At 37.7% G+C, this 25,293-nt stretch overlaps 1 protein-coding gene across 9 annotated transcripts in view; it reads right to left on the bottom strand.

Annotated features, from left to right (window-relative positions):
* The window catches only part of ROBO2 (roundabout guidance receptor 2), a 474,209-nt gene that overhangs the window by 146,030 nt on the left and 302,886 nt on the right, over window positions 1–25,293 (bottom strand). For all 9 annotated transcript variants that reach the window (XM_074813504.1, XM_074813479.1, XM_074813487.1 and 6 more), the window contains exons 3-4: window positions 9,088–9,245; window positions 7,322–7,442 (exon numbers count right to left, since the gene is read on the bottom strand). In XM_074813504.1, coding sequence (XP_074669605.1) covers window positions 7,322–7,442; window positions 9,088–9,245 — 279 coding nt within the window. The remainder of the gene's footprint in view (window positions 1–7,321; window positions 7,443–9,087; window positions 9,246–25,293) is intronic.

Genomic DNA, 25,293 nt, shown 5'->3' on the forward strand with positions numbered 1-25,293 from the left:
GTGAAAATTCATTGGACAAGCAAAAAATTACATCTCTGGCATAGTGTAGCTATTTCCCATAAAATTTTAGGTCCCTGTTATTCAATATGGGAGACCTGCATTTCTCAGGACAAAAAGCTTCCCCCATTCCTCTCCTTCAAATCCTTCCCCATTTCCCTCCAATTACTCCTTTCACCTTCAAACTGCAGGAACTTCAACATTCTTAGAGAAGAATGAATTATTTTGGCAATAAAAAAACCCAAACAGTTTTCCAATCAGGCATGGAAAATTTTGGATAAAGACTTTCAGTTTGGCAAACTTATTAAAACTGGACAAAGTAGCAAAAGCATTAGTTGTTAACGTTAATGCTAAGCAATGCACTTTGCCTGTGTGTAACTACGTGGATCTAGAAGGGAATATCTTAATAAAACTTTCTGTAAGTTTGCAAGAGTATCTCATTCACAACTTCTCTCCTAAGAAGGGCTCAGACCAATACTTGCTCTGAGCTCATACACAGTACACTTTATATTTTGGTATTTGTTTTTCAAGAGATGATCCTAAACCAAGAAAATTAGATCCAGATCAGCATCCTCATAGGTGATTTAGAGACCCTGGTTCATCCACATTGAATTAAAGAATTCTGCATGTGTCTGTATGTTGACTTAGTCTGCATACAAAAATTATTTTAGACCATGTGTATAAAAGCTGCCTGTAAAAAGCTAAGAAACTAACACATGCATATTTATGAAACTGCTAATGCTCGTGTACAGGAGACGAGAAAATAAATTCCTATCACATTTTGAGAAGAACTCAGCTGATGAGACAGTAAATGGCCCAAAGGTCATTAGGTAAATCACCTGATTCTACATCAAGGCAATTTTGGAGTATACATATATGTTCATTTCAGATCAGCTTCTCAAACTGTGTATTTTCCAACACAGTTAAGAATTTGCTAGAAAATAAATAGCTATGTAAGCACAGATCCCCGTTAGCAGGGACATGCAAATACCAATAACTGCTATTTCTATTTTTCCATCATCTCTGCATTTTGCACAGTGTGAAGCATGAAACAAAAAGTTATCTCTCATGTTCTTTCCTGTATTTGTATCACTCAGACAGCCCCTTGAATATGTCCAATAGCTAATTATACAGCTATAAAGTGATCAGAGTGAATGCCATTGCCAATGCAATTAACATTCTTTATGTGAGATTAACTGGATTTGAGTCACCTGCATAACTTGCTTACAATGTTAATCTCTCAGGAGACAGAGCGCTGCTTGCCCAAGCATGCTAAATAAAGAAGGTTTCGTCACACAGCCAGGTCAAATTTAGTTTCAGAGCTAAACCTGAAAAAAATTTTTTTTTTCTTTTGAAATGGTTTGCCCATAAATAAAGCCTTGTGGTACAATTAAACATTGTTATTCTGTCAACAGCATTCAGAACAGAATATATTTGAAAAACAACAAGGAAGGGTAATAAATTAAAATCATAGACATATATAAAAATTTTTAATATAGCTATTTTATAAGCTTTCACTGAGTAAATAAAGTACCCACTTCCCAGACTTTCTCTGATGAATATTAAAAACCTTTGAAGAGAACTATAAAATAGGTCATGGTTATATGTCATGTCAACCAGTCGTGGTATTACTAGGATGACCTTTATAACTTCAGAACAAACTTTGCTTGCAGTTATAAAAGGGGATTGTTAACGCAATCTGGACACACACCTACAATCTGTTGCAGTGCTTGAGATACACGCTGCAAGAAAAACTGCAGAACTGATCCTAACCAGAAACATGGGAAAATCTTTTACTTGCTTTGGGTGCTGACACAAGTTAACCCCAGAACTCAATTTTTCCTCTATTTACCAATTGGTCCGAGTATCACAGTCTATTAGAGAGACTCAGATGACCTTCAGATGTATTATTGCCCTTTCTCTGTCCTCAAAAAGTTAGACAGCCATATATGGGCCTTCAATCTAATTAAAATGATCCTAACTACATTAATATATTTTCTCTGCTGAGGCAACTGCTGGAGTGAAGGATTTGATGGTCCCCATAATGTAGAGGCTCAATCTGATTTAGAACTGTTTTCTCTGTCTTTGCTGGAGAGAAGACATAATTTTTTTCAAATGTTTTCGTGTTCTAGAAAGAACTATTAAAATGAATTAAAAGGCTCGGGGGGGGATTTAATAGCAAATAGTTAAAAACTTTTTTTCACTTTAGCATTCTGATGTAAAGGACAAAAAAGAAACATTAGATGGTTGTAAGTTTCACTTCAGAATGCTGTCAATAGTGTAGATATTTCATTAACTGCAACATGATCTGGATAAAGTAAAGCACTCTGCCAAAAATGAAGACATGGAAGAAGACAGGATATTAAGATTACACTAAATTTACCTATGTTGGCCAAATAAATGAAAATACAATTACAAAAGCAGATGCTTTTATATTTAGAGACATTCTTCTACCGCCTGTTTTTAGGCACTTTTCCGTTTTTCATTTGAGAAATAAGCACTTGTGTAGACATCACAAACTTCTACACTCTAAGCAGTACCCAAAATATGATGAGCTTGCACAGTAAAGGCACAGAGAACTGTTAAGAGCCACATGCAAATAAAGTCGAATGATTTTTATCAGTTGTTAGTGGTTTTCTACTTGTATATACATCTACAACTGTGTTAATTTCAGTTTTTACTGAGCATTAGGTACAGACTTTGGAGACCAAATCAGACCCTTTTTCACACCAATATCATTATCCTACTACAACTTGCCAGTATCTGTGGATAACAAATATTGCAAAGCCAAACTGACTTTTTGCAAACTTCCACAAGTACCCTGCAAGTGGGAAATATAAGGATCTGAAGAAAAACAGGAGGAGCTTTGCTCTGGAGGACAAAACACACCCTGTCAATTTCTCTGTCTTGAACTCTGATCTTATACCCTGTTTTGGTAGATTTTCCAAGTGGGCAAAGCTTCTGGGAGTAATTTCCAGGGTATGATGGGGCAAGACTCTCTGCTAAGGCCTTCCACATAGTCAGAGCTCAGGAAAGTAAAATGGGTCACAATGTCTTCATTAAGGAATTTGTTGGTTCTTTTCCTCTAACATCATGTCATCGTAGTATAGTCTTTCTGGAGTGGTATCTCTTTCAGCCTGACAATGTCTAGAGAACATCAAACACAAATACTTCTTCAATCATCAGACAAAAATACCTCTTCATCCCACAGGACCTTATTAGCTGAAAAAAGGTTCATGTACCAAAGCTAAAATCAAAGATTAATCCAAAACAATCTTTAATATGTCTGAATTGACATATCTTTTAAGACATTTTTGTACTCTTCTTAGTTATGCTTTCTATTCTTTTGAGGCTCTCCTAAATATATCTTTTTCCACTGCTTGATGCCAGCCTCTTGAAGTTGATATATTAAGGCTTTCATTGATTTCACTGAACTTCAGAATCAATATACAAGATATACCTTTGTACATTCTCTTCAAACATACCATTTTAAGTCCAAAGGAACAAAAAGGAGTCTGAAATAGTTAAAACAACTTGAAAACTTATCTGTGGACAGTGCAGTAGCATGACAAAATGATAAAAGGTTAACTTAAGCAGTAATTCTTACTTATTTAATTTCTGGCTCCATATTATGTATTTACAAACCACGCTTTCTTACAAATTGGAATGAAACTGTTTCTGTTTTGCATCTTACTTTAATTCTGTTCAGCCAAAGGCTATGAGACCAAACACAAGCAAAGCAGCCTAATTTGTATCACTTAAACTTCTGAATTTGGCCTTTAGAATAGTGTGTCCATAGTAATAAAGTACCATGCTGCCTCTTTTTGTGAACATTAGGATTGATGGATTAGTTATTAACTTCCTTTAAAGGCCAACTTAGGCTCTGTGACAGACCTTGTCTTGCTTTACTCCAAGATTACACCTTGGAGCCTTATAAAGGCAAAAATTAGCAGCAGTGGTTGAAAGAGAAGACTAACAAAATGTAACGCATCATTGTCACTATTCAAAACACAGGAATAATTTTGGGAAGCACTGCTTATATAATCAGTTTGCTTTATGATATTTTACTGTGAAAGTTTGGCAAATTTCTGCTAGTAGAAGAATCATGACATGGGAACAAAAGATATGCAATCTGCAACAACACTAACAGTATGCTCTTAGCAGTGCCTAGAAGTTGAAAACTAGGTTTTCTATGCAGATGAGGCTGAAAAAAAAATTACTTTTTTTTGTGAAAGTTCTGCACGTATTCACAACTATCAGCAAAGGTTATTGAATGGGTACCCAGCCAAGTGGATACATTCTGCACATGGGAAACTTTAATTTTCTTCACCTACTTCTTTCCAAGGTTCTTATTGCTCTTTTTTTTTTTTTTTTTTTTTAACTCAGGAAAGGTGTAATCTTTTAGGTTAGGCTTCCATGCTGTTCCCCTCAGGCTACCAGTTGCCACCATACTGGCTCAGTTTTTCCAGAGGCAATGCCTCAAGCTAAATTTACTGTACAGGGAGCCAGAGATCTGTCATGAGTCACATGCAGAAATTAACTTCAGGTATTAGAGAAAAACTTGTAAAGCCAAAAGTAACAAGTGGCTGATTCCTGGAAAGGTTTGAGAGCTAGTATGGAACAGATCCTTTTCCTACAGAGCAGTGTGTTTACTAAGGCCCCCTTCACACTATGGAAAGGGTTCTGGGGGCTTGTTATTTGGAAAAGGAATATAGACATTAATAATCAGTTAATTAGTACACATTCCTTTCCAGAATCAGCACCAGCTCTAGGCTTGCCAGCCACTTTATTAAATTCTCTAAGTCTCTTAGCTAAGATATCTTATTTTTAATTATAAAGTCCATTTTCAAATATGTTTAGAACAGTTAAAGTTGGGCATATGAATAATACATAAGTATTATGATATTTTTAGCATATTTTTTTCAACTTGCACTATTCCCATGTTCCTCACACCTGTGAGTTATATTAGAGGAAGGCTGTGGACTTAACAGATGACCCGTGGTTTTGCCTGTGTTCAGTAAAGTCAATCTGAACATACACAGCCAATCTGACGTTTCCCAGAGTTGCTGGATTTATTTGATTTATTGTGTATGCATAGACTGATTGGACTGTCCAGTAGATACATTGCTTCCTGGAAACATCATGGCTAATGCTCTCCAGTGCACTGTGCACGCACCCACCCACACAGGAGCTGCTGCCTGGCGTCCAGGAATGGGATACAACTGTTCTGGTGGTGGAAGGCAAAGTCAAGCCCCCTCCTTCTGTACAGAGTGGACCAGGACTAACCTGGACATGTCTATACAGTGAGCCCAATACACCAACATAAAGCTTCAAGGCCAGGTGGCCACCAGGAAATAGGCACAGGATAAGTCGACTCATCTTGTCAAACAGCAGATCATAACCTGAGTGCCTGCTTCCTGCATGCTGTTCTTGTACAGCAAAAAGGAAGATGGGAAGGGAATACCTAGATAGAAGGGGAATTTTACATAGGAAGATACTCAGATAAGAAAGGATTTTTAAATACAATTTTCTTTAGGTAGTCTAACACAATTATGAAGAATTAAAATATCTAATTTCATTTATTGCTGATTTTGTTCAGTATTCACAAAACAGGTTTAGATTGTATTTTATGAGTTGATTGGTATGATTAAATCCTGTAAAAAAAAAATCAGAATATTGTAATTGGCTATGTATTATTTTACATCTCAAGACAAACCTAATATTTTTCAGAGCTCTGCAGGATATGAAATTACATGCATATTTCAGTTTTTACTCCTACAGTTCAATGCTTTTTAACAAATTATTTTCTTAAGGATTTCTTAAGGCTTTGTAGTTTAGGACTGCAATCTGCTTGCTATCCACAGGGAGTATTAACAGAGATTATCAGTACTTAAAACTGATGAAGAAGATATGTCATGTCTCTTTTACATCTGTATAAAGGCACAGCTTCAACAGATTGGCTGTAAAGGACACAATAATTTGATAGAGATCCTTCCTGTGGTTTTTTGCAAGGTATACTAGTTCTGTCTTTAAAAGTCATATGCTTCTATGAACCCACAACAAAGTGGAGTGGAAGCCTTTACAGTCTTGTAATGCTGGAAAGCAGCAAATCTTCAGTCACTCACGGATCTATGCCTTTTGTGAATCCCATAATATGTTTTTTTAAAGCAGACAAACAAATGTGGAATTGCACATACATGCAAACACAGATGGCAATATGCGTGACTGGGTTTTCCAGTGAACCATATTAGGCAGAAGGTGAAAAAATTAGGAGCATCTGCTTCAGAAATGACCTCAGGATTTCTACGAAGTGTCTTACTGGAATTACAAGCAATCTTGTTTGGAATTTTGGTATTGTATCAAGGATATCAAAGAGGTGTAGCAGGACGGAACATTAACATTATTTCTCTTTCTCTTTCATATTCATATATGCATTTTCTTTAGCAGTGACCTTTTTTTTTCCTTATTGATTTTCTTTTGTTTGCTCAAGACCTCTTGCCTAATTCCTGCAAAACCACAGCTAATGGTAAATAGAAATGTCATGACTGCAGAATGTACCACAGCAGGATTTTGCGGCTTTGCTTCCTATCCAGTTGTTAGCAGGATGGATTCAGCCCAAGGTTCGGTATTACTCTATTCTCACTCTAGATCCTAACCATAGGGCAAATGTTCCTAAAAACTTCTTGCCTTGCCCATCAGGTCTGGAAGCTCTTTCACACAGGAAACTTATTCATTTTTGATTCATTCAACAGCACCAAAAATCTAATTGATGCCCTGGCTTACAGGATGAAAACCTGTTTCATGCCCTTTAAAAAACAAATGACAAAAGTATCTCTATATATTCAAAAAGCTGATCTTGGGATTTTCTCCAACGACTTTTTAACTGATCAGTTGAGCTCTTTTGTGCTCTCCTACAAAGGTTTGATTTCACAACCCCACAGGAATAAGGAATTATTTAAACCAGCAATGCTGGTCCAAATCTCTGTTAACCAGGCATTGTCAACTGTATTAGAAGTAGCTTAATTACATTTGGCAATTTTGTGAAGGAGAGCATTATGTCCTGCATTACCATCTCTGAGTGTATGCATAGCACTAAGGAATTGATTAGATTGAAACTATGCGCTTAGAAGGAAAATGTTGAGCTATCACAGCTCCATAATTATAAATTGCAGCCTTTGAAACCTGGTCTTCTTCAGAAACTGTGAAATGCAGCTTAAGCAGTACTATTGTATTTTGTTAACCTTGTTTTGTCTCATATTTTGATGAGCCACTGAGGTCAATTCAGTCTATGAGATTTGTAATACAAAGGAAGCAAAACCTTTACCAAAGACAGTCAGCTCTGCCGGATCACTGTCTCGCTCCCCCACCATGTTTGTTCCAACACAAGTGTACATGCCAGCATCACTTTTTCTTGTATTGGAGATCATCAGCTTCCCACCACGTATCTGTTTCAAAGCAAGGAATATATTTTTAAATTCAGATAAACAAAAGATATCAGAAAATGGCTACCTTCTCAGGCAGCAAGTCCCACAACTAAGGCATTTAAAAGTTTTGTTTGTAAATATATGTATAGCTTTAAAATTATAATCCTATATACTTAAATATCTTTAAGCTGTTCTAGAACACATTTTATCCTACTGACTGATATTAACTGCATTTCATTTTTTTCTTCAGTTTTCATCTTATGCTTTACGTTTCAAAGATTACATTTCTTGCTGCCTCTTTGACAATGCAGTGCGCTTGTATGTCTTGCATGGTGATATGTAAAGCACTCTTGACATCTCTCTCAAGAGAAAGGCAATTTTACTTAGTTTTACTTAGTTCATTTTATTATACTGGTGTCTGAACAGTTTCCTTGTTCACTGATTAAGACAGATCTTCTCTTTTCCTTGATGCAAACAGACTGAATCTAGCCCAAAATGAGGATTCACCTGACTCCCCTAAGACCTAACATTTTCCTGGCTACAAAGGGTGCTTATAAAGTAAAAGAGAAAGGTAGTTGAAAGAAATAAAGTAACAAATTTGCAGCTTGTGAAGTCACAGATGGTGTCAAAAGTTAGACAGTGGATGCTTCTGAATAAACTAGGAATATAGCCAAAGAAACTTGAGAGTCAGAGAATGATAAGCAGTTCCCTGCCACTCTTCCTTCCTCTACTCTTGAACAGACCCTAGCAGAGACAGCCTGGCTCACGAATAGCAGCTACTTAGATTGTTTAGCTTGAAATACTTCCTTAGGTATCCAAAGCAACAAACAAGCTTCCTGATAGTACTTCCATATTGAATAAGGTCAGCACTGAATGAGTTACATATCATTACATACAACATAAAACTTTATATAATAAGAGTGAAAAGCTAAGCATTTAAAAATTAGGAATGAAAGATGTCCCCACAGCCTTAATTTATCCCATTTGCTTGCACATACCATGATATAACTTCTAATCACTTGGTAAATTAGGTATTTCTGCTGGATCCTTTTTCATTCAGTACATGGAATGAACTGTTGCAGAATCTAACCAGCGTTACTTATTTACTCAATATGTATTCCTATTCAGGAACAATAATTCTTTAGAGTATAACCTCAGCCTTCATTTAGAATACACATCCCAATTACTACTCTAAATACAACATTACCAATATAATAATAATAAATTGTTGGTTTTTTTCCCATGGAGTATTTGTGTACTTCTTAGACATGATTGATTTTATCTTTAAAGCACCTCTCTTATACAAAGTCTGATATTCTCATTTCACTGAACTGCAATCTAGAAGAGGTAAGGCCAAATTGGTCAAAGACATCCACTGAGTCCCTCATCTAACAGAGCACCTTACATGACCAAATCTACAGCTGTAATGGACCTCCGTTACATTGCTTATAAAAATCAAGCCTCAAGAAGTTCAAGTTGGAGACCCAAACCAGAAGGAATAAACAACCTTTCCCCTCTCATTTGGGAAAGCTCAGAGAGGCAAACTGTCACGAGTAATGATGAGTCTCTACAGGAAAGACTATAAAGCTGTAAAGTTCTACTGCACTCAGCTGCGGGGTTCAGTGCAGGCCCTGTGTCTATAGACAACCACCTTAGTTGTACTCACACTGATGCGCTCTTCCCTGTCATCAATACGGACTTTATCTTTCTTCCAGTAGATGGTAGGTTCAGGGTGTCCACGAGGTGGCTGGCACTCCAATATAGCAGGCTCTCCAGCTGCCACTACAACATCTGTAGGGTTTTGGCGGAAGTCATCCCGTAGCACTAATGTAATAAATGAGGGAAAGAAGAAAAAAATTACTAGAAGTAATGACAGTGTAAGTGGGGGGAAAAAAATACATGCAGATACACATAAAATTAAACAAACAAGTCTCAACCATTATTAGGTCATGACTTTGCATCTTATATTTACGATAAAACATCTCATACAAGAAGTTGGTGAGGCATGACCTTTTGTCCAACGGAGGCAGATTCACATACATGGGATTTTTTCCTTTGTTTTGTCTCCAGATAAGAACACTGCTCTGCATTTAAATTAGAAAGACCTGTAGCACTTATTACACTTTTTAACCTTGACAGGGTTACTTCCCATCCTTGCAAAAGTAACATTGCAGGTCTGACGTTGAGTTATTTTCATAATAGAAAACAACATGCTGAATATTGGGCTTGCCTGGATCTCCAAGTTCAACATAAGCTAGGTAAAGAAGTGACACAACCGATACTGAATTGCAGAGTTATACCTTGATTAAGAGTATTGTTATTATTACTGTTATTATTGTTATCACCAAATACATGCCAAAGTGATCACCAGTTCTGAAAGGGTGTCAGAGAAATCAAACTGATGGTAGCGTGCTTCCGGCATATTTATTTTTCCTTTTTTTTTTTTTTTAGTTTTAATATTGTTGCAACTTTGACCAGTGCTGTCCCATGACATTGAAAAGAAAGAGCATTTAAATCACCAAGCTGTTTGAGAACTAAATTAGGCAACACAGGCCGGCTTCTTATGTAAATCAAGCTTCTATAAAGAAGGATTAGGTCCAACTAGCTGGCTTCGGTGTGTTAAAATGATATCCACTTCATCGTTTTTCTTCCATGTGTGTCCTAGTCTCTAGGTTAATTGACATTCTTATAAACATAAAACTGAAAATAGCTCTAGATGAGCTACTGAAATAGAATTTAGGGCATTTCCCCTCCTTGAATTTCAGCTACGTATGGCTTTCATTACAGCTTTAAAACAGTTCTCGCCCTTAATGGAACCAGGGCCCTCTGAGAAATTAGAAAACACTGTATCCTAGTGAAGGGGCAAGTCAGGAAGAGTTCAGCAGAAATTGCTCAGTCTCATTTCATAAGCAAAGATAATTTACTGCTTTCAATGTTAATAAAATGTGCCCCATTTTAACATTTGGAATGGAATATTTTTCTGTTCTATAGTAAGCCAGAAGAAAATATGATTAATACATACAAGAATTGGTCTCTGAATGGGCTGAGGTGAGCGGGCTGCATATATGTGGCACTGAAAATGACATATGAGGTAACTTTTAATGTTCCCGATTTTGGTATACACAGGTAGATCCCAGAGGAAGATGGGAATTAATTGAAAGTTAATTCCTTTTCTAACACAAAAAAGAGTGATTATTTAGGTCTTGCTCTTGAAGCATAAAATAAAAGTGACAGGACGCAGTTGGCAGCAAATGCAGCTCTGGCAAGAACCCATAGTCTTCTTAGGTGACACACCCAATTGATACATTTTTTTCAACAGATAACAAAACACTGAACCCCAAAATATTTCTGATTAATACATATCACTCATACACTTCTGATTCATAATAATCAAATGGGCAGAAATGGAATTTACAGGGTGTCAAGATCAAATGGAAGAAATAACTTAGGCAATGCACAACACGGAAGCAGTACACTGAAGATCATGGGCTGCTGACTATTTGGTATTATAACGTTTTGCAAAGCCAGGAAAGCTAATACCACAGCAATTTCAAGGAAAGAACCAGAAAAAAAAGTCTTACAAAATCACCTGGTTTAGGAAGCATCTTCATGTGTCTCTGTGATCACTATGTCACACAGGAAGAAAAGATACTTCCAGGCAATGCTATGCCCTCTTTCATGTAACTAGCAAATGGATAAACATCAACTTCTTCCATTATTATTATGCAAAAAAAAATATTAATTTTTATTGGCTTGCTTCTTCGTACAATTACAGAACTTCAGTGCAAATCTATTAATGGAAAATACCCAGAAAATCAGCAGATTCCACAACATAATGACTTTATACTCCTGACTCCTAACTCTTGGCAGCAATATTAAGGAAAGTGTTTTCTTTGAACATTTCACACTGCTACATGAAGCTGACAAATACAGTTTCTTGGGGTGATACACAACAAATTACATTAACTTCCTCTGAATCATCCAAGCAACTGTGTAAGGTCCCAATCAGCCTCAGAATATGAGGCTAAGAGGTGAATTGATTTTATCACATTCCTTCACCCAAGTCTTACGGCAAATCTGGCTTGAATGGAAGACAAAATTGATGCGACAGGGTTTACTTAATCTTGCTCTGTACCTCAGTACATATGCGAATCTTGAATAGATATATCTCACCATTTCCATCTAAAGTATTCTGGGTTTTGGAGAAAAACAAAAAAATGGTTGGAGAAAAATGAAATAGGAAAAAATAAAGCAGGGACCGAAAGACAAAGATAAGAGAAAAATGTGTGGAATATAAATTAAAGAGAGAAAACAACTCAGGAAGAGGGGGAACACTATAAGTTTAGGGAGAGTGAAAACAAAAAAGCCAGATAAAGGAAGGAAAAGAATAAAAGCAGAGGGAAAAACAACATGAAGAGCAGAGGGCACAAGTTGCCTTTCCTGTGATTCAGTGCTTTTAATGCAATATAACAATGATGATACAAAGCGCAGATGTTAATCTGATCAGCACAGTCATCCCAGCACATCCAAACATCACCCTGAGAGAGAAGGAGCAGGGAAGAAGGGCATGTGTGGAGGAGACCAGAGCGCGAGCTGGTGAGCTTGGCTGTCCCATTCCAGTGGCACAGAAAGACACAGAAGAAAGGAGCATCAACTGGAAGTTGAGTTCACACTTATTAGCACAGTAAATGGAAAAGGTGCAGCACAGCTTAGTGCACTCACCATATCTAATGGCACAATCATCTGTGAAAACAGAAAAATGGTTGAGAGCTGCAGAATATTCCTCAGCCAATTATCCACAATTGCTGGGTACTTCCAAATAACTATTAGTGTGCCTGAGCAGATCAGCCTCTCCACACACTGGCAAGAGGCTTTTGTTCACTTGAGAAGCCAGCCTTCCTTAGGGCCTCTTGGCAGGGCAGAAATACTAGTGTTTTAAAAATTCAGCACAAGTGGCAAAAAGCCATCAGGCTCCTCTTCCTCATCCTGTGTTCTTATTTCACTTTATTCCAATTTCAACACATTCCGTAGCTCCCTTTGTGCTTGCATGGGTGTTACCCTACATTTAACAGGAGATGCCAGAGAGAAGGATCGCTGGCATCCTGTCCTGCCTGCCCATGCTGGGACAGCAGCGCACCTGGTCTGCTCGGAGAGCAGGACCCCGGAGGCTGCCGCACAGCCCCAGTGGCAGCAATGGCGATGCTCCCCTCTGCCAGCCTGATGGCAGTGCAAACATCCTCACGTTTTGAGATGCAAAGCCTCAGAAGGGCAAAAGCTTCCGGATGGCTACACCTCGCAGTCTGGAAAGGCACCGGGGGACAGGAGAGCTGGAAAGGACAGCTAAATTGTATACACAGCCTACAGTGGTGCTGCGGACAAAAGTTAATTAAAGTTTGATCAGTCTCTTTGTAGCTCGAACAAGCTGATGCTGCTCAAACAAGATAGATGTCTGCGAGCTGTCACGTTGCCCTTTAAGGCATGCAAAGCCCTGTATGGCCATTTACAGGTACCCACAAGCGTAATCATGGAAAGCAAGCACATCTAAGCAATGGCAGCACTGAGATAAACACTCGCAGGCCACGCACCTGCCAGAGTTAGGGAGAAAGAAGAAAAAAGAACTCACCGCTACCAAGGCAACTGCTTACCAGCACCTGCCAGCTTAGGCCCAAATCCAGGCCTTGGTCAAACTGATGCTCATATACTCAGGGAATTACATGGAAACCGAATTAATTTCCTTGACCGAGGCTCCAGCAATTTGTTTAAAGGAAGAGGAGATAAAGCCGCGACGTTTATGGGGTAGGAGGGAAGGTGGTGGGGTCAAAATTATTCTAGGCTAGATATCCATGCCTTAATCCTGCTTTCCACTACAACAGATTTCAGGCCCTTAGAAAGAAAACATTTTTATAGGATTTACATTTACATGATGATTACAAATAACCATCTGTCTGCTTCTACTTTTTCAATCTGGTCCATGTCCCACGAGCCCCCAGCCTGTGGTCAGAGCAGCTAAGCTGGAAGGAAGAAGTGGATGCCCGTCAGGAGGCTTTGGGATAATTGCATTCTTCTCCCACCAGCGCTCCGCTCTCCACCTCCTCCCCCCGGCATGCACGGTGAATATCTGAGATTACCGGGGATGGGAGGGAGGGAAACGCTATCTTTTTTGCCTTTTTCAATGAATGATAATGTATTAAAACAGAGCTACATCTGTTGTGCTGACTAGAGGGTATAAAGAGATATCGAGTAAATATTAATGTGCTTCTGTAACTTGGGTCCTGGTAGTTTATCTTCCCCCTCCTATTCTGTTTTGTGTTTATCTCAGGATAATATTACTCTCATAAAAAGATTTTACACAGTCAGATCAGTGGCAGGTTGGTCACCTGCCACATGCAGGTAAGTCTCCCCTGATCCAAGGCACTGCCCCACAGGCATTTTCCTAAATCCTCATCTCTCCACCACTGCTTTAGCGCTTCTCTGCTCTGATACATACTGATATGCACAATCAACATGAATTATTATGTCAAATAACTGCCCAGATGTCATGCAGTGGGCAGATTAAGGGATTACTATACTTTAGGTAGCGTATGGTGCAGGGGGGTATTTTAGAACTTGGCTAATGTGTATGATCTACTGAAATGGTCCCTGAGCCAGCATTACCTGCTGAAACGGGGTGACAGAAAAAAACCAAGGGGTCATAGACAACCTTCCTTGTGAAGAATAATAATACACTTTGTTTGAGGATGCTGCTGCCCTACCTCTTTGATTCAGCAGCTGCCTCTGTCACATTTTGTAAGGAAAATTAAAAAAAAATAAATTGCAACCTAGGCAATAGTCCTAGTCAAGGCTCCCAGGGAGTTCCTGAGCTCCCTCTGCATGTGCGCTGCCCAGGAAAAGCTGCCATCTTTTTTTAAAAATAGATGATGAGGAACCATACAGTTTTTTCCTCCTGTTCTTTTTCCCATCCTTCGCCTATCTCCTGATACAGATATTGCCTAGGAGACATGAATGATAGCTAATTTATCATGACTCAAATTGTTCAGACTTTACTTTAAGATGAGGCCCCAAACGCACGAGATTTATTTTCAGAGGTGTTAGGATATTTTCAAAGAGTCCGGTAGCTTCAGCAATGTTTGATTAGTAGGGTCCCTAGAAATCAAAGTGAGGAAGAGAACAGCAGGGAGATACCTGCATCAAGAAACAAAAGAAGGAGTATCTTCTTCCTTGGAGATTCAGCAACTTTCTTTGGTTTCATCCCTTTTTCTCACTCACTATTTCATGTGTTTATGAACTCAATAACCTACTCAGTACCTACAGTTAAAGGTAGCTTACTCTTTATTCTCAGGCCTCATCAAAGACCAAAATGTGGAAAAAACACTCCATTCTGACACATCCTCTAAAACTTCTAACAGCTCATACATACAGATATACACATCTGTCAAATTTGGACATTGTGGTGAGCATTAATGTCCAAACATGAAAGTGGAGACCCTTGCTTCTAAATACAGAATCTATTAAACAAGATGAACAGAGAATTACAATGCTAGAAATCAGGTGTATGAACTGACACTGACAAGCAAGTAGACAAATTCCAAATAGAGTCAGTGGGGGACGGTTGTTTTTTTTTTTCTCTCCTCTAAATTTCAGTCTGAGGTGTACCCCAACTAGCTGATTGCACAGAGGTCAGGAAAGAAGATAAGCTTTTTCCTTTCTTATTTACAGCACACACTGCATGAGTCAGACTTTGAAATCTTTCACCAACAGTTAACCCAATTATGGGTTAGCACTGACAACCTATTTTCCCTTTTACACAATTACACAGGTATACAAGTGATAGTTATTGCAAACGTTAGCTTATGATTGGTTTCTGACTTTTTAAAGGCTGCTATTTGTGTGAATTAAGTGTATACACTGAATACACTTATTGAAAAATTGTATAATGTCCTTGCCTTTCTTGTGATTCATTGTGATCACTGGAATGCAATCTGACATCTCCATATTTTTTTCTGAAAGACTTTATCTGACTACTAGATAGCATGAAGAGTGGAGATTTTTCTAATTTGAAACATAACATATTTATGTTTAAGCTTCCTGGTTGAAAACAAAGTTCTATCACCTGTCTTCATTGCAATGAAGTCCAATAACCTTCTCTCTTTTTTAAACTCCTGCCTCCTTCCACCAACAAATCCTGAATGCTGCAGTTAACAGTCAGCAATCTCATTACCCATCTGCTATAAATCTTCAAAAGCATCACTGTGTTTTGACAGCCAAGAAAGGCAAAGGGAAACAATAAGCATAACCAAGTATTCTTTATGAATGCAAATATCCTGAAGACCACATTTAAGTAATTTCAGAAATCTAAAGCTATACAACATAATATGTTGAAAAATCTCCTCTAGCATACAGAGCAGATTTCCTTTTTCTTATACTTAAAGCATAATTGCTCTTGATGAATGCACTGCACAGATTGCTAATGCTAACAAGAGACATGTTACCAAGAGTTTTGTTTCATTGAAACTAAAACCCCTATTACTTGGTTAAAAGTTCAGAGACTTTCTAGAAGAACTGGTACCACAACTGGCAGACAACGAACTTTGAAAAATGTGCATGGCCTGTTGTAAGTCTTAAGATTTAACAAGGATCAGACATTTATCAGTTTACCAGAATAGTTATTCAATTATCCTTTAAACTCAAGTCTGACGTTAGCTTTTAAGTGCTCTTCACGTTTAACGGACTACATATTCCGAAAATCATGGGCAAGTAATTTATTTTTTCCCAACTAATATGAATAGCAGATGTGGAAGCAAGCACAACTTCAAAAACCGCCACATCACAACTGAAGTAGCACACTTTGACTGTCATTTGTATGCCAGCATGTCTTCTTTGCAGCAAGAATAAGGGACTAGTTTCACCAAAATCACTAGAGGACTCTTCAAATCACATCAACTATGCTTCTCTCCCAGCAATGCAGTAGGGAGGACTGTGTTTGGTAAAAGAGGCAATCCTCCAGAATCCCTAGTAGGTTACTGTCAGAAAATAGGATAGACTGGACTGGATAGACCTTTGCTCTCCTGCAGCACAGCCATTCTTAGGTTCTAATAAGCAAAATTTAAAAAAACCCAAAACATTCTAAATTTAAAGGAATTAGAAATATATGAGCAATTTTCAAAAGCAATGGCATTCATAAAACCTTAGATGTTACTGTCAGAAATATATGAACGAAATTCAGGTAGGAGCTTTTCATCGAGTGCTTCAGAAGAGCACACAGAAACTGTACTGTTCATACAGAGTACAGCACAGAGATTCCCCAGAAAGTACAGATTTAATTAGTAAGTTCAGAAACCACAGTATAATAGCATGCAAGTTTACCGTTTTGAGTACAAAAGTAATGCTGCCAGGTACTTGCAGCACTACCCCTAACCTAATGCATGCTACCTAGAGTTTGACACAGCATTGAGCAATTGTATTTTTTCTGTTTCCAGACTGAAGTTGGTTCTCCTGCAAGCACTTTAGCTGCCTCAGTCCCCTGGGCTTCCAGTTCAAGTCCAGCCAAAACATCTAAAAAGTACATGTGCCCTCAGTAAAACAAAGGAATAAGAACAGATGAGAATCATGAAAACGAATACAAATGAATGAATATTTCTTGTACAAGAAATATAGAACGTTAGATGCTTCATGTAACCAATATAAAACAGACTACAATCTCCGAGCTCCACTGAAGTGTGAATAGCCTCTAATAAACTTCTTGTGTATACATGCACAACACATACACAACAGCTGGGATGCTTTCCCATCTTGGCAGGGGGTCACTGCCACATTACTGCTACACTTCAGCCACATTAGGCAAAGCATCAAACAGAATAGGATGTTGCCCAACATAGGAATTCTCCTCCTTCCATCCCCCTGACCTTGTGCCTAACCCTGGTCTCTATCAAGCTTTATCTGTTGATTATAAGCTAAAAGTCATCTATTGAGTTTTTTGTGAGCGAGATTTTTTTTTGTCAGGGCTTTTGTATTGTTCCCTTCAGAAGTCGGGATTGAAAATGGGATATTTGAGCAGACATAGCAAGGCACGTATTTCTCAATAAGCTTTCATAACTCCATTTCAAGGGGACTGTGCAGCCACACTTTGTCAGATATGGAGCACGAGATGCATTCACAGATGGTACGCAGAACCAGTGGGAGCCGTCTGCTGCTTCTTCAATACCTCACTTCCCATCCTGCAAACTGTCCTTATGTCAATAGGCCATTTCGGGGTGCTTGCCAGATGCCATTTAAACAGACCTGCTCTATAGGCCTGGCTGGCCTCATGTCCTCTGTCCCATAAATGGGCACGTCATTGCACACAGGCTCACCAGTGGCATTTCCTTCTGGACCTGACCCCAGTGTGCCTTCTTTAATTGTTAACCTTCTGAAGGGCTTGACTGTTTTCCCTGGTTTTAGAATTTTTCCCAGCAAATCGAGACCGGATCTGGAAATAAATAAAATGTGTTTGCACGGCTGTCACTGAGACATGCCCAGTCATTTGAAGCTAGTGGAAAGTAAGAGCCATGTGAAGGAAGCGCTGTGTATACAAGGGAGTGGGACAGCAGAAGGCTACAAGTCACCAGTATGTGTGCTCACCGCTTCAGCCATATTTGGCACTCCCTCTCCAAGAATTTACATCCTAAGTCCACCCCCTAAAGCTCCTCTACCACTTATGACTGCATATTATTTTAATTCAATATTATTTTAATACTCTACAATACATTAAAAAAGGAAGGATGCATGGTCAAATACATTCTTCATTCCTTAAATCTCCAACTCTACTGTCTCTGAGGTCAGTAAGAACATTTTTTTCTTCTAGTGTTCAAGTGTTGCGTTTTTTTGAAGTTTTATCATTGGATTCTTCTTTCATAAAAGACTCCTTTCAAATTTAAGAACTGACCAAAAATGTTAGATTACATTTTTTCTGGATTATCTTGGACACTGCAAAACACTTTATCTGTCACTTATCACCATATCACTTTGCATAATGAATTTAAAGCTCTAAAGAACTGAAGGAGTAACATGATATGTAGACTCTATATTAAATACTCTTAGGACAAAGTCATTTGAGTTCTGTCAAGATGCTACCAGCTAGAAAATAATTCACAAACAACTAGATAGAGCAGTAGTTTTCTATGGTCAAAACATGGAAAGGAAGCCCCAGATTTGTGATTTTATGTAAAATAAAGAAGACTAGTGTAATTTGAAGAAAATCTTTTGCAGTTTTGATCTGCTCAAATAGCATAAGGAAGTATTTCTATACAATATGAAATATAACTCTCCCACTTATTTTCAAAAGAGAAAAAGAATGTAAGAAGTTCACATTGCCCTCATTATTATTCACTACATTGTGCAAGAGGAAAGAAAAAAAATAAAGAAGCAGGAGCAAAGACCAACCATAATAGCCTGAAGCAACAAATTTGAAAGGGGAGCTTCAGCACCCAGAGGGAGACCAGAACCTGGGTGTCCAGCTCCACCCTCCAGTCACAGCTACGCTGTGCCTGAGACTCCAAATGACCTTCAGATGAGTGGTTACACCAGCTCCCAGACATACTGTTGTAAATATAGTAGCATGATGTTTTGAATTGCAGTAAAGGTGAAACAATCCTTTTTTTCTATGTAATACCACTTTCCCAAAGTGCTATTTCATGTACAACAAATTTTGCACATTAGAAAAATGAACAGTACAACAAAACTAGAAGAACAAAATAAATTCCCCACATGCCACACATCCTTCTAAATCCTTGGTGCTGAATATTCCTCTGGCAGTTCAGTACAATAGAAAATCAGGGTAACTATGCATCTGCTGATGACTTTAAAATAAGAGAAAAATGGAAAACAGCACAACTCAAATAACTGTTTACCCCAGACCATAAACAAACTGAGAGTGCCTGTAAAACAGCTTTTAACAGGTGTGTTACTCAGCAGCTGGAGCAGCCCTTCAGATGAAGGGCTCACATTCCTCTTAAGTGTCTGAAAGACCTCTGTTAATCCCACAATTAGAATATAAAATAATTTTTACAATCTTTCCTCTTCCTTTGGCTTTTTGTATATAAACTACTAGTGTAACAAAGAATCTATTCCAGCACAGGCACATTTAATAACTAAATACTGAAATAGGTATTATTTTAAATGGGAACCTCCCGGCACATTTAAATCAGTCATTTCATTCCTCCTTAGCACTGAGTTCAACTAGACACATAGTACCTGTGTCCGTAACTCCCACAAAAGATTTAATTTGTGAACATTTATATAGTTACTGTCATTCTACAACTGCATTAGAAAACAAGAGGCTATACTGACACGATAAAGTATTGAAGCACCATATGACAGACAAAGTATAATATTGAAATAGGCAGATTAGATTATTAGACTAGACAGGATTGGATGGAGGGAATTTTTAGCCTGCCACAGTCCTCACCTGGGACAGGTTTTAGGCCAAGTAGGACAAACATTTTCTTCTATGCCAATTAGAAAAAAGAAAAAGAAAAGAAATCTCCTGTTTGGAGGATTTTTAACCCAGATCACTCCACTGACCCAGTTCACAGCCCAGATCCATAAGCAACTGAGAGAATAACAAGCTATTACAAGCAGAGGAAAGAAGTGGCCAAGAGAGAATAGTACTACTTAAACCAGATTTTCCACCAAGGAAAATGTATTGTCAAACTATGCATTATACTTCCCTATATTTAGAATAAGGAATATATAAAATACAATAGCTCATATAACCAGTGTATGCTGTGGGATTTCTCTGAGATCAGGAGAACTGGAAACATCTCTAGTTTGCTTGTGCAGCTTCAATTAAGGCAAATTGAATTAACTTCTCCCTTGAGAAGGACCTCTGTAACTCTGCTCCTCCTTTCCTGAACAATTCCAGATGTAGATGCAGAACATTTTCCGTTTCTCTCTGAAGACTTCCACATGCCTGACTGTGCTGCCACATTCATACAAAGAGGTGAGCTTCTAGAGGAGAAAACACGGGGCACTAAACAATGCTCAGCCAATAGTTGGTACATGTTTGATTTTTACAATTTAATTCTGTTCATAGGGGCTTCCTTCCTTACTTAGCAACAGATGGATCAGCTGGAAACAACGCAGAAGAGATGGAAACACTTCTGCTGGTGAACAAATGGAAGTTTAGTACAATGTGGCTCATAATTACACCTTCAGTGGCACTTTGCTTTCTTCCTGTCATACCCAGAATTTATTACCTGCTTAATAGCTCTTCTTTGCACTTCCTTTTGAGCACTTATTCAATCCAAGGTACTAATTAGACTTCCTTTTTAAATGTTATCAGTACCCTGTCTTCTGTTGTAAAGAATCATCCTTCCAATGTAGGTCTGCAGGTGCACCTTAGCAATTTGAAGCTCAGCAATCAGAATTGCCACTCTTGGGGCACACCTTTGGGTCTGGCACATGCAGGAGTGATGGAACTCCAGCAGGTCTAATTGCTGACCACTGCTCATGTTTTTCCTCTCTCAGACATTTGTTAGAATGCTCTTTCCCCCACAATAGTGGGGTACAGGAGATCAACGTCCATTTTACTGAAACTCATGAAGCCAGAGGCTTCCCTCACCCCACTAAAAGGCTGTGACATCAACAAAATAAGTATCTTTTTTTTTTTTAAATAGCAGGTCACAGGGCCATCCTACGAACAAGAGAGCACGATACTAATTCAGCACGACTAATACTTTGCTTAAGATTTTAAAATTTGTTTCTTGTTCTTTTCTAACCAGATGTCTCAGGGCACTGAGCTACAACCCTTCATGCTTTTTCAAACGGTTAAACAGAAACGCCAACATTAGAGACGCAAAGCAGTAAATCCAATGTGTAACTGAACTTACTGAGCATGAGCAGTTTAACTCTGCATTGTGCAGAGCCTGAACATCTGAACGTACATCTGAATGTACAGTGCAGCCAGCATAGAGCTGTTGCATGGGAATTTACCTGCAATTTCTGAGCATCCAGGAGCCTGGACTGCGGACATTCAACAGATCACTGTTAGAGTGAGCATGTCGGTAGACTTGGCAGCTTGGATTCAAATCTCTACCAGTCCTTTTTAAAATAATAAATCAAAGATGTTTATTCATAACCTGCCTTCAGATCCTACTGCAATGGCAAATCTATTAAACTTTGCTTTCACTGTTCATGATGTTTATAAAAATTGTAGGTGGAATTACAAACCAGTAATACAAAGCTTGGTATTTTTCTTCCTCAGATGTAATAATGAGCTGGATAAGAACAAAGTTGACCCAGGGATTTCAATACAGAAACTTTCATTGGAAACCTGAGCAGTAGTGTGCAAACCCATGTTTTTATGTCAATATAATAATGGCATTTCTACACCTATTAATAAGTATAGATCTACCACTGGATTCTTGGTTGATGGGACATCATAAAATGAATTATATTTCTTCTTAAACTATATAATTAACTCTTAATGAACCCTTCCCTTTTCCCAGTAAATTCAATTTTGTCTAATCCTCGGGTTTATGGTAATGTTGAGCTCATTAAAATGTTACTTAAAACTCATTAAAATGCACACTGAGAGGTAACAGCTTCATTACAGTAATACGTTGTAAAAGAAAAAAGAATGCTTTATTATCATTTAATTGTTTCCAAAACTGAATACATTTGCATAGTGATGAGGTTCACAGGATATTTTCAGTAGTACTCAATAATTAAGCAGTTCAGTAATTAAAAATGCATTTGCTAAAAATAATTTTATGTTCTTGCTTACTCCCTGTTGTTTTTTTCAATTGGGAGAAGTGTTCATGTTGATACAGTTTACAGAATTGAGCAACAGTGATACCTGCATTGACATTAAAAGATAGAACATTCTAAGCACTTGGCAAATTTCTGTTTCAAAATAATAAGTTAAAATTGTCACCAATATATTTTACAAATCAGACTTTCTAACAAAGTTATATAATACCCCTCCAATCATTTTTTTAACACCAGGGACAACCAGGAATTATGCAGGGGCCTTTCAAGTGCAAAGCCTTACTATAATTTTAATCATTTATTGTTACTATACACTTGAACGTGATAGAATACCCGAACAGAGGTCAGCTGGGACCTAGATGTGGCTTTAGAGGATGTCAGAGTAAGTATGAATCTGCCCTAACTCATGCTCTGCGGCAGAAGCCCTCAAGCTGGGGTTCTGATTATACAGCAGGGTTGTAGCTTCACCCTGCTTTTCTGCTTTTGCTCTTCATAGGGACTGTCTTAGCTCTAAGGCAAAAGGACTTCCCTCACACAGTCCTGCTAACTGCAGGCCATCTTCTTGCGTTTCACTGACAGCACAAAGTTGAGAGTACCAATAATAAAACTCCGGCCAAGTATGTGCATCAGGAATAGGATTTGTCTGCACAATAATGGTGGATATTATTATGATTAGATATCTGATTAATAGATTTATACTTAACATATAAACCTGATCAAATTTACTTTAACAGTTTCTATTGGAATAAATCACTGCGCTGGTTTAGAGAAATTCAGTGTGAAAGTTGAAGGTCCAGGTTTGTTTTCAGTGTATCTCCTCACAGTAGTAAGTAAAAATGTATTAACAAAACAGTTAAAAGCTAGAGATAAAAGTTACATCTTCTTAGAAACCTCAGCACTAAGAGTGTCTAGTGTCCATTACTTGCCATTATGACATTAGAGTGGAAGATATTCTACCAACTTTCATTTTAACTGCCAAAGAAGGGTTACTAGAAAAACTGACATACCTTGCCAGGGTATGAGCCTAGACTCTTAGATGGGAAAAATACAACTTTGAAGCCTTGAGTCATTCAAGGAACTGTCTAATGTAAAACTTTGAAGCCTTGAGTCATTCAAGGAACTGTCTAATGTAATACCATTTAAGATTCCTTGAGGTATTAATTTAATATCAATCACTGCTCTTTTCTGTGGCTTTCAAATATTCTTTCCACTTCTATAAAATACTCACAATGCAGCAAATACGGATTTTTCCAACTTGTGTAAGTTGACTAGCATGCTGAAGAGACAAACTTAAATATGGATGCAGTAGGTTAGACATGCCAGTGTAAGGGAAAAGGAGACAGAAAAGTGGTCTATGTTCTTTCAACCTCTATACCATTAGTAGGGAATAACAGACTAGAACAAAAATAATCTAAAGAAAAAAAGTGAAGTACTAACCAGATTTAAGATTTTGGGGAGCTGTTGAGTGAATCAACAGTTGTTGCCTCCCCAAACAAGTGAAAAAAAAAATAATTCATCTATATCTAATAGGACAACATTCTTGTGGTAACAGGCTGGTACAAAATGAATTCAAGTTATCTGGTTTACCACAGTTTTCCTCGATAAGTCTGTACAATCAACTGATCTCAGCTCCTAAATGTAAATGGATGATCAGACTTCTTTTGCTCACTTTTTAATTTTTAAATAAATCAGTCTCATAGATTTTCACCATCTCCTCTATATATTTTGTATAGTTCATCACACAGTCGTCCAAATGCCAAATATATAATGCATATCTTAACAAAATTTATAAAAATAAATACAGGACAATTACTCAGTGAGATATCAGTGTGTAAGCTGAAAATTGTTGTTTAATACAGTAAATTGGGTCATATTTCTAAACTTGCTTTTGATACTTCTTTAACAAACCAAATCCTCCTGATGGAGAAGTACATTGCTGTTTCTACACGAATTTACATGTCGTGTTCTCAGCTATTTCAAAAGAAAATAATGTGTCTTTTTAGCCAAGTAAACAATCTCTCATTTTATCTTTATTGCACACACTAGCAGATAAGTCATTCCTCTCAAACACTCAGCAAGACGGTTGGAAATAAATAATTCTGAAAATAAGTAACCGGCATAGTAAGTATTAATGTTGAAAACTCTCTCCATTGTATTTCCTTGTATCGACTAAGTAAAATTAAATGAGACACCATAAATGTAAAATAGAAGATAGATGGTACCATGAAAAAAAACAAACCCCAAAAGAACTACCTATTATATTTACTAGCTTTTCCCTACATAAGCACTGTGTAAATTCAACAACCAGCAACAAAGGCTGTAAAAAATGTAAAAAATTGTACTAAAGTCTCAGTTTTCAATTGTTATATATGGGAGGGATGACTAGTCTATTAAATCCAATGTTTAGCAGAAATATGTAAGCACAGCTTATATTAGTGCAAGATTTGTGAAATCATGGCTGTGCATATCTAAACCTCAAAGGCAGAAGCTCATCTCTTATGTTAATTTTATGAACACATAAGCAAGCAAAATTGGTACTATTTTAACTGAGATCTGATATGATAATTTTAAAAAGAGAAACAGGGAGAAATTGTGCTTTCTTGCCGCCAGAGTAATTTTGTTCATATATCCCCCTGCTGCTGCGGGGAGACAGCAGGACAGGAAGGGAGCTTTAACGCAAGTGGTGTGCTGCTGTGAACTGAAAATGTTTGAAAAATTTAAACTAACCATTTCAGATTATTTTTTTAACCTGTAGTAAAATAACTGCTAGATACAAGCAGTGTTTTGTACTCTCCTGTAGTATGATATGATGGTCATTTCAAAACGCATCAAATCTTTTCCTGTTAAAACACTGTATAATGCATTCTTATGCATGCCTCCCTGCTGAGGTTATACTACATGGTGCTGTTTCCAAACGGATGATGGCTTTTAACGTAATGAATTTATTTCTCAAAAAGACACCTGAATATCTTGTGGGTTATATAAGGAAAATGGAAGACTTGAATAGGGATTTTGGGGTCTTGTTTTCAATTTTACACCATGTCAAGACTTGAGTGATACAACCGCCATGCCAGGGAAGAACATTTTTTCAAAAACCTTGGAAGAAATACATATCCTGACTCAGTTT

Source organism: Strix aluco, chromosome 2 (assembly GCF_031877795.1).
Source record: "Strix aluco isolate bStrAlu1 chromosome 2, bStrAlu1.hap1, whole genome shotgun sequence".
Classification (NCBI taxonomy): Eukaryota; Metazoa; Chordata; class Aves; order Strigiformes; family Strigidae; genus Strix; species Strix aluco.